Genomic DNA, 10,842 nt, shown 5'->3' on the forward strand with positions numbered 1-10,842 from the left:
TTAGTTCAAAAAGTTAAAGTTTATATGTTCTGTTCCAAAGTTAATAAAATTATTGCGTTGCGGCCTGGCTTTTTCTTTTTTTATTTTATTTTTTATTTTTTTATTTTTTTACCTTCCAGGTGGACCAACCGATCGACTAGCTGCAGCACTGATGTGCTTTCTGACAGAAGCATTGCGCTGCTGTCAGATTACACGCAAGTCGGTGTATGCGGCGCTGCAAGACGAGATTTCTAGTCTGCAGTAACAGATACGTTTGCCAAGGCATACGAGCTGAGGAGGAGGCGGCGTTCCTATGCTTTGGCAAACACTTTGTATGTAAAAAAAAAATTAAAAAGTCCCGGCAATGATTTATTCATCCACATCGATTGATGTGAATGGAGAAATCTGGTTTGCCAGGGCATACGAGCTAAGTGGGTATGGATGTTGGGCGGAGCTCCTATGTCCTGGCAGACGCCTTTCCCCTCCTTTTTTTTTTTTTGGGCAGAGATTTTTTCATCCACATTGATCGATGCGAATGAAGAAATCTGTGCCGTTCGTTTTTTTCTTTCAGCCCAGAGGCTGAACGGAAAAAAAAAATCTCATTACCTGTATGCTCAATATAAGGAGAATAGCAGAAACTACTAATGCTGGCCATACATGTAATGATTGCGGAGACCCTCAAATGCCAGGGCAGTATAAACACCCCACAACTGACCCCATTTTGGAAAGAAGACACCCCAAGGTATTCGCTGAGGGGCATATTGAGTCCATGAAAGATTAAAATTTTTGTCCTAAGTTAGCAGAAAGTGAGACTTTGTGAGAAAAAACAAAAAAAATCAATTTCCGCTAACTTATGCCAAAAAAATACATTTCTATGAACTCGCCATGCCCCTCATTGAATACCTTGGGGTGTCTTCTTTCCAAAGTGGGGTCACATGTGGGGTATTTATACTGCCCTGGCTTTTTAGGGGCCCTAAAGCGTGAGAAGAAGTCTGGGATCCAAATGTCTAAAAATTTGGGCACTTTTGCAGCCTAGATGCGCAAAAGTGTCACACATGTGGTATCGCCGTACTCAGGAGAAGTTGGGGAATGTGTTTTGGGGTGTCATTTTACATATACCCATGCTGGGTGAGATAAATATCTTGGTCAAATGCCAACTTTGTATAAAAAAAAATGGGAAAAGTTGTCTTTTGCCAAGATATTTCTCTCACCCAGCATGGGTATATGTAAAATGACACCCCAAAACACATTCCCCAACTTCTCCTGAGTACGGCGATACCACATGTGTGACACTTTTTTTGCAGCCAAGGTGGGCAAAGGGGCACATATTCCAAAGTGCACCTTTCGGATTTCGCAGGCCATTTTTTACACATTTTGATTGCAAAGTACTTCTCACACATTTGGGCCCCTAAATTGCCAGGGCAGTATAACTACGCCACAAGTGACCCCATTTTGGAAAGAAGACACCCCAAGGTATTCCGTGAGGGGCATGGCGAGTTCCTAGAATTTTTTTTTTTTGTCGCAAGTTAGTGGAATATGAGACTTTGTAAGGAAAAAAAAATTAAAATCATCATTTTCCGCTAACTTGTGACAAAAGATAAAAAGTTCTATGAACTCACTATGCCCATCAGCGAATACCTTAGGGTGTCTACTTTCCGGAATGGGGTCTTTTGTGGGGTTTTTCTACTGTCTGGGCATTGTAGAACCTCAGGAATCATGACAGGTGCTCAGAAAGTCAGAGCTGTTTCAAAAAGCGGAAATTCACATTTTTGTACCATAGTGTGTAAACATTTTTTTTTTTTTTTAGCAAAGACATGTAGAACAATAAATTTGGCGAAAAATTTATATATGGATGTCGTTTTTTTTGCAAAATTTTACAGCTGAAAGTGAAAAATTTAATTTTTTTGCAAAAAAAATCGTTACATTTTGATTAATAACAAAACAAGTTAAAATGTCAGCAGCAATAAAATACCACCAAATGAAAGCTCTATTAGTGAGAAGAAAAGGAGGTAAAATTCATTTGGGTGGTAAGTTGCATGACCGAGCGATAAACGGTGAAAGTAGTGTAGTGCAGAAGTGTAAAAAGTGGCCTGGTCATTAAGGGGGTTTTAGCTAGCGGGGTTGAAGTGGTTAATATCAGTCACCTCTATCTTAATATGCAGATTCCGGTGGACAACCAAGGAGATAGCGGCATCCAAGGAACAGATGACCCTAAGGCATTTGATAGCATTGAGTGGGAGTATCTCTGGGAGGTACTAGAGAGGTTTGGGGGATAGTTTCATAGCATGGGTGCGGTTGTTGTAAGGTAGGCCTACAGCGTGGGTACGAGTTAAGGGATGTTTATCAGAAGGATTTTGGCTATACCGGGCAACCAGGCAGGGCTGCCCTTTATCTCCGTTACTGTTTGCTCTAGCCATCGAGCCATTGGCGGGTCACAAGAGAAAATTGTGGACGATGCCTTGCTGTTCCTGGCCGAGGCTAGGGAGTCCCTACTGGAAGTTATGGAGGTGATTGGTGCTTTTGGGCGCTACTCTGGCTTGGTTATAAATTTGAGCAAATTGTCCCTTCTCCCTGTGGATAATGTGGATGACGCTGTGACCTATACTCAGACAGGACTGCAGGCGGTGAGTGAATTTAAGTATTTGGGGGTGGTGGTGTCCAGGAAACTCAAGGAATATGAGAAGCTGAATTTATCCACACTCATAGGCAGATTTAAACAGAAAATGCATGCATGCTATCTGTAGTAGGACGGATCAATCTTATTAAAATGATCTGGATGCCGCAGCTACTTTATCTGCTACGTAACTCCCCCATATGGTTGCCTCTCAGGTTTTTTCACTCAATTAAGCTGTTTAGCTCATATGGAGAGGGGGCTTGGTACGGTTGAGGCTGGAGACACTGCAAAGGAGTAAAACTGATTGGGGATTCACTCTCCCGAATCCGTAGTTGTACTTCCTGGCCGCTCAACTTCAGCATATGCGGGGTTGGGAAAGGGGGAGGGAGATCCCCAAAATAGATTACTAAGAGGCTTCCTGGCGGTACCAAACCTATACGAAGCGTTAGAGGCAGATAAGCTGAAAATGTCAGGTCGGGTGTTCCATATGATACTTCTGTTGCATAAGACGTGGTGGAAATTGAGGGACATACAAGGTATAAAGGGCATCACGCAGTATACCTCAATATGGGACACTCCATCGTTGCCACATCTGGGCTCCCTGCAGAGTATGGGGGTTGGTGTCACAAGGGCATTATCAGAGTTCACCAACTTCTCGATAATAATGTTCTTAAAACATATGAGTAACTTCAGACGGAAGCTGGTTTACCGTCCTCTAGGTATGTACAGCTGCGCCATGCCTTCCGGGCTGACCATGATGACGGTATGTTAAGCACTGTACATCAAAACAAAATAGTTGCCCTGGTAGACCAGAGGAACTCTTCTTCTGGAGTTATTTGCCTGCTCTATCAGGCTATACTGGATTGATTTCTGCGAGACTACACTGTGAATAGTAGGGCAAAGTGGGAAGTAGAGATGGGGCCATTGGAGGAAAACCAATGGCAGGAGATATTGGAAAGGACTCCGCAGCTTTCTCTCAGTGAAGTCTACAAGTTGTCACAATTGTACCTGATCCTTCAGGTTTACAAAACTCTTCATTTTCTGTTTAATATTGGACTCTGTTCTGTTTCCAAGTGTCCTAGATGTGGGGAGGAAGATGCGGGCGTATTGGACGTGCTGTGGTCATGCTCGGCACTGGAGGGCTTTTGGCGCGCTGTGCTGCATCTCATTGACTCCTTATATGAAGTTACATTGGATGTGACCCCATTTGTTTGTGTATTGGGATACGTGGAGGACTTGCCAACCACTGAGCCCAGAAAGATAGCAGTGGCCAGAATGTTATATATGGCTCGTAAATTGATTGCCCAACATTGACTTAATGAGTGTAGTCCTAGTAGAACCGAATTTATAGCCAAGATTAATTGGCTAATCAACCTGGAATGAGGGGTCTAAAGGAAAAGGGCTGATCTGACCAAATTTGAAAAGCTTTGGACTCCCTGGATTGATGCCCCTGGACTGGCATCTAGGGAACTCCAGAGATAGCGCTTGGGATTGGTGTGAGGAGTACTACTGCCTGGTGTGTGTATCTGGCTCTGTGGTTGGCGATCGCTTATGGGACTTAGAGAATGTTTATCTACTATTTAATGAAGGATGTGTCTGATACCCTATGTAATGTTATCTACAGGATCCAAGATTTAATTCAAATGTATTGATGGAAGTTGTGGAGGGGAGGGGCGCTTTAATGTTGGTGAGGTCCAGGGGTGTGGCGGATGGAGAGCATCTTCAGGTTATTTTGTGGGGGGGAGGGTATGGGAGTGTTGGGGTTTTCTGTATGTAAAATTCATATTCTGCTAATATAAATGACTCAAATTAAAAAGAATAATACATTTTCATTTTCCTGGAGCTATGGCAGCAAAGGGGAACGTCAAAGAAGTGTTCAAGTGGGTGGGACAGAAGACCCCATTCAAATATTCTATGGTAAAAGTAGAGGCCTATGCAGTGAGAATGTCCAGCCTGCAATTCTTCATTTAAGGGTGAGCTAGTGGCATTACTTGGTCTCTGTCCCTTATTGGGTCCTTGATGCTGAAGAAACAGGGACTCAGATTTTCTGAAGGTATCTATCCTTTGGATATATTTTAAGACAGTTATTCTGACATAAAGGGAGTGCCATTCCTCCTGCTCTTCACCTTGTTGATCATAGGTTTCTGAGATATGATCCCTTGTATGACTATCCTGTAGTTCACTGTTACTCCTTGCAGCGGTGATGACAATGACAACTATCAAGACAGAAAATAATGAACCTGAGAGAATAATCCTCTGATGTTTTAAAGTGATAGTCAGTCAGTGCAGCTAGCACTGTCGACAACGCCCAAGTAGGTGCAGGCAATGAAATGCTAGACTGAGATTCTTTAAGGCGTTGAAAGAAAGATGGTGGTTAGAAGCATTGCTTTACAACTGTGTCTTGATGGTGGTGAATTGCACCATGACTGATCTTTTTTAAATGCATTCCACAAAATGTTATAGGCTTTCAGGCAGCTAGCATAGCGTTAACAACCTCAGTGGAAATCGTAGGTGTAACAGCTTGTCCTCGCCAGCATCCACACAAGAAGATGTAACTTTTGTTGATGAAGAAGATGACACCCCTTTTGCAAGAGAAGGTCCGGAACACCTGACAGACTCCAGTAACTGTCTTTCGAGAATGACCATGTGAGGTTGTGAGGTCATCATGGGAGAATAGCAATGACTCCTGTCTACTTCTCTAGTTTCCGGAGCACTCTCGGCAATAATGGAAGGTCTGGAAATATATATACACCACCTTCTTCTCCCAGCTGATCGATAGAATGACTGATGCTAGAACATAGCAATAAGGATCACTACAGCAAATGGCATTTATCATGTAGACAAGGTTAATACAAGGCACTTACTAATGTATTGTGATTATGCATATTGCTTCCTTTTGATGGCTTGTCATTTTTCCATTGCATTATACATTTCTCGTTTCCATTGTTACGACCACCTTGCAATCCAGCATCGGTGGACGTGTTTGCACTCTATAGGAAATTGTTCTCTGGTGGCCGGGACTGTGGGTGCTCATAGACCGATGCTTTTTCCTATACTGTGCAAGCACGACCACCACACACAGGTACCACTTGGAACTGAACCCGAGTTCGGGAAATGTTTTTTTTACAGTACAAATAAATTTATGAAGTTATTACACAATGTCTCGCGAGACTTCGCGAAGCAATAACTCTGGCTCATCAGAGCCAATACTTTCTAATACTGTACGGAGCTTCTGAAGTGAGACAGCTCCTTTAATGTTTCCTTTCTGTCGCATCCAGAGTTGGTTTTTCCCACTTCTTCAATATCCCAAAAAAGATTGTATAGTTGAGGCTCCACTCTGGATAAAGCTCCTCGCAGCCTGTTTATTGATATAAACCATTAGAAAAATGAGCTTGACTGTAGAAAACTTTTGTAGTTGCCAGAAGTAAGCTAGGACCAGTCTGAAAGCCCTGAGAATGTGTCCGAGTCACAGTCAGAGTCATCCATAGGGAGGACTTTTCTGAGGATATTTGTTTCTTTTAGCCAACACTTCAGCTCTTGGTGAGTTGATGGATTCATCTAAAGAAAACCCTGTAGCCTCTTGTGACATCTGTTCTAAGGAGTATATATGGTCTTGGATGAAGTTGACATTAGATATGTCACAGTGTTACATTTATGATGAATATAGGAGAGCTAACACTTGCATGTCACATAGCAAAAGGACACTTTAAGCTGGGGAAAGAGGTGAATTGCCCACTTTGGGATTGCGTCTGTACTCTGATTCCTGTTGGCGTTGGGGAAAAAGGCACCTGGAAGGAATTCTCTGAATCTGAGTGCAAATGAGAATACTGGAGGTGACCACAACATACCCAGAACAGAGACATCTCCCAGAGAACAACAGCCTTAGGCCTCTTGCACACGAACGTATTTTCATTCCATTTCCGTTCCACTTTTTTTGCAGACCGTATATTGTACCATTGATTTCAATGGGTCCGCAAAAAAAAGACGGAAGGTACTCCGTGTTCGTTCCGTTAAAAAATAGAACATGTCCTATTATTATCTGCATTATGGACAAGGGATAGGACTGTTCTATTAGGGTCCAGCTGTTCCGTTCTGCAAAATACGGAATGCACACGGATGTCATCCAGGATTTTTTTTGCGGACCGCAAAATACTTACGGTCGTGTGCAAGAGGCCTTAAAGTACCAGGTAACTCACAGCAGAGCAGTGAAGTAACACAACTGTGATAAAAGCACCGATAATATCTGCCTTACTTATCTGGGTAAGCAGAGGGCACCATTTGTTGGCTGAGCACACCTTCGGTTCATACCGAATCAGGACGCATGTGTCTCCGGCTCCCCTCTACCTAACTGCACATGCTCAGGAAACATAGACTGACATAGGCTTCAGGGAAGCCCCTAACCTAACTCCCAGAGAAGGGAGGTGGTATACAGTCAGGGAGCCCAGAAAGGCTTTGAGAGAGCTGGAGATGTGTCTGTATAAGGGGTGGATACTGTGCTGCAAGAGGCACAATGTAATAAACACCAGGGGAAGCGCCACCTGCTGCACCTTCGAGCCGAGGGTCAAAGACTACTCACTGTATACAGCTGGGTAAACCGGTAGCATCTTGGCCTCCTGCTCAGCTTTATAGGGTACATAGTGATTGGTTAATTGATCATTACTGCTTATTAACCTGTCCATGTCTAGTTGTATCTAGGGGGCTTAAAGGGGTTGTCCATCCATTAATATTAATCAATATCTGATCGTGGGGGTCTGGCTGATCAGCGGAGAGATGAGGAGGTAGTGCTCCATGATGCGAGCTCCGCTTCCTCATCATTACGCTAGACCTTGTCTCCTGTGGAGCGGCGGTGTAGTGTGATTATATGCATTTGCTTCAATTACTTGAATAGAGCAAGTACTTGTATTACACTGCACTGCCGAGACAAAGGACAGTGTAATGAAGAGGAAACAGCGATCACATGGAGCGCCGCCTCCTCGTCAAACAGCTGATCAGTGGGGGTGGTGGATAGGTCATCAATATTAAAGGCTGAACAACCCCTTTAACTCTGTGTGACGGCGCTGCCTTAGGACGTGCAGAAAACAGTGTATTCCTGGACTACAGCTATCACGCAAGACAAAGGGCGGCACAGGTTGGTAAATAGTTAGCACCATTACCTTGCATCATGAAGCCCCAACCTAAAAGTGACCATACACACAGGGTGGCTTTAGGCTACATTCACACAACCGTACATGTTTTGGAGGTCCGCAAAATGCAACAGTTTTTTTTTACGGATCCATTGTAACAATGCCTATCCTTGTCCGCAAAACAGGACAAGAATAGGACATGTTTTATTTTTTTGCGGGGCTACGGAACGGACATACGGATGCGGATAGCAAACGGTGTGCTGTCCACATTTTTTGTGGACCCATTGAAATGAATGGGTTTGCATTCTATCCGCAAAAAAACCCTGGAATGGAAACAAAATACGTTCGTATGAATGTAAGCTTAAACGGGCCAAACATGCACATTTCTGCACTGTGATAGAGGGATAAGCTGTGCCAGGCACGTCTGCCGGCTCTTATGTTCCAGTTGAAAAAAAGGATCGGGCTTGTAGAAATCGATGGGAGACTTGGAGACGGGTAACTCATCACATTGCTGCTGGATCCTGCTGACGGCATGGTGCTGGCCACACACGCATTATGTGCCATTCAGCTCGCTGTAGCCGGTCATGGCAATAATTTCTAATTCTCTACTCTTCACACAAATAATGCTATAATTACAATCTATAAATTAATGTAGTTTTGGAATGAAAAGATGGTAAAATTGAAGCAGCAGAATCCTTCATGCATCCTGTTATGATAATGCAGCATTAAATTGTCCACTCATGGCTGTAGGCCCTCTTTGGATACACTTTTTCAGTTTTTTTCTCCCTCCCCAGGATATTTATGTGTTCAGCTTTGAGCACATTATTGTAACTGCATTAAATCCTTTGAGTATGCAGGTATCTGGAGCAATTAGAGAGCAGAACAGAACATCCTCTGCCTTGATTTACAGCATGTGGCAGCGAGTTTACCACCAGCTGTTACAAAAACCAAAAAAGCTCTATAAAACACGATTTGCATCTCAATATTATATTTCCTGACATTTATTGATGCACAGAAGCCGCATAATAATTTTCTAATTTGGCAAAATCAGAAGAAAGCCGCCACGTGTTACTGGCAAAAGCAAAACCCTTATATGTATCAGAATAAAATGGGTTTATTATTTTTGGTCAGGCAAATAGTAGTGTAGACCTTTCTTACGATGGTCTTGAGTGTCTGTCGAGTTGTCACTTTTTCTTTCTCAGGTGGCGGAACTGTCTCAGTGTCTTGAAGAAAGAATGTACCAGATGTATGAACAGAACAACACACAACTACAGGTCAGGCTGCAGGAGCTTTCCAATATCATGGACAAGATAGGCCAGCTGCAGGCTGAACTCAAGCAAGTCTGTCAGACGGTGGCTACTGTCTACAAAGACCTGGGCCTCCAGCACGGCAGCTAAATGCACAGAGCCCGGATTCTGCAGGTTATATTATTCGTTCAGGTTTGGGTCTTTTAATTCCGTGGAATATGAAGTTTTCGTCTAAAAACACATTTATTTAACATTTTGCTGTACTTTTAGTAATACCATACTGTGTGCACATACAAAATCTTAAAAGCGTGGCAATTCTCAGCCACAAGTTTTCAGTGTAATTAAAACTAGACAAGTCCTTTCACTTGGTTGTATATTTAATTTGTTAGATCTGAGAAACACACTCCGTATGACAGCCTCATCTTCCAACTCAAGCACTGCTCCTCTGAACCAAATGCACAGTATCATGATCATTTATGATGCTATGAGTTCCTGCCTGACTGCGGATCTACTGGACTATACTCAGATACTACAGTACAGTAGACCAGCGGGCAGGAACTCACAGCATCATAAATCATGATCCTATGCTTTTGGGTCAGAGGAGCAATGCTTGAGTTGGGAGATGAGACTGTCATACTGAGCGTGTTTTCCGGCCCTTACACTAGTGCAATTACCCCTAGACCCCAATATTTATAGAAAAATACCTGTGGGAAGAGCCCTGCCTGCTTTACAAAATTAATAGGACACAAATTGAAAAGAATCTGGTGCTGTTGTGAATTAAAGGGGTTGTCCAGTACATGAAATAAATAAAAAAAGTTGATAAAATCTGGCACGTGACTTGCAGTCACAGTGTCACGTGCCATACTATTGGCATCACTGCTTGGAAACACCATTAAAGGGATTCTCTATGAATCATTTAAAATGGTGGCAAGCAACCCATACTGGAATGTGACAGGTTGCATCCACTTGTAGAGCTGCCACGATATCTTCACTTTCTAGTGCTGAGCTTTCCAGCATTACAAGAGGAGGAACTGTTCCCTGCAATAGACAGTAATGATGTGATCACGCCTACAATATGCTGTCATGGCCGAGTAGCCTAACAGGAACGGGGATCAGGTTTGCATCATTACTATCTATTACAGAGCACAGTTCCTGCTCTACAATTGATTGTAATGGTGCGATCCTGGAAAGCATAGCACCTTTAAGGGAAGGCAGTACGTAGTGAAGTGACTTTCCCTCAACTTCGCAGGCAGCTCTAGAAGTGGTCGCAACCCGTCTGATTCACATTCTAGGTTCTACTAACAATATTTATCCCCTATTGACAAAATAGCGAAAAAGTATCTAATTGCAGAGGGGTCTCAACCTAGGATCCCGAGAGATCATCAGAATGGAGGTCCCGAAGTACTCTATGAGAATGAAGAGATGGTGCGCATGCATGACTACTGCTCCATTGACTTTTATGGTACTGTCTAGTGAAGCACTTGTGCTATACTCTGCGATCTGATAGAAGTTACTCAGGTACTTTGCTTCTCCCCTGCTCTGTGAATATAGGATACGTATTAGTGGAGAACCCAATTCAAGGCCAAAAGTCTGTAGCTCACCAGTGCATTAGTTGTAGTGATTCTCATCATTAATGTTGATGGGTCCAGGTTTGACTTCTGTGAACCCTGCCAGTGGTGCTAGGGAAGTGACATGCCTCTGCTCTGTTCAGGGAGGGGGCAGCACGGTATCTGGAGAAAGCCAAGCATAACCAACAATAGGCAAAGGTCTTGTTGCCTGGGCTGTGGGGTTAGCAGGCTAAATTTCTGATTCTGACTTTAACACTCCAACCCCAACCACCCAAAACTGACTGATTCCACGGCTAGCTATCCATTTTTTT

General features: G+C 43.3%; 1 protein-coding gene across 1 annotated transcript in view; it reads left to right on the forward strand.

Moving 5' to 3' along the window:
- The window catches only part of SYCE2 (synaptonemal complex central element protein 2), a 43,108-nt gene extending 33,995 nt beyond the window's left edge, over positions 1–9,113 (forward strand). The window contains exon 4 of the mRNA XM_044282939.1: positions 8,919–9,113. Coding sequence (XP_044138874.1) covers positions 8,919–9,113 — 195 coding nt within the window. The remainder of the gene's footprint in view (positions 1–8,918) is intronic.
- The last annotated feature ends 1,729 nt before the right edge of the window (positions 9,114–10,842 follow it).

This window comes from Bufo gargarizans, chromosome 2, assembly GCF_014858855.1.
Source record: "Bufo gargarizans isolate SCDJY-AF-19 chromosome 2, ASM1485885v1, whole genome shotgun sequence".
NCBI lineage: Eukaryota > Metazoa > Chordata > Amphibia > Anura > Bufonidae > Bufo > Bufo gargarizans.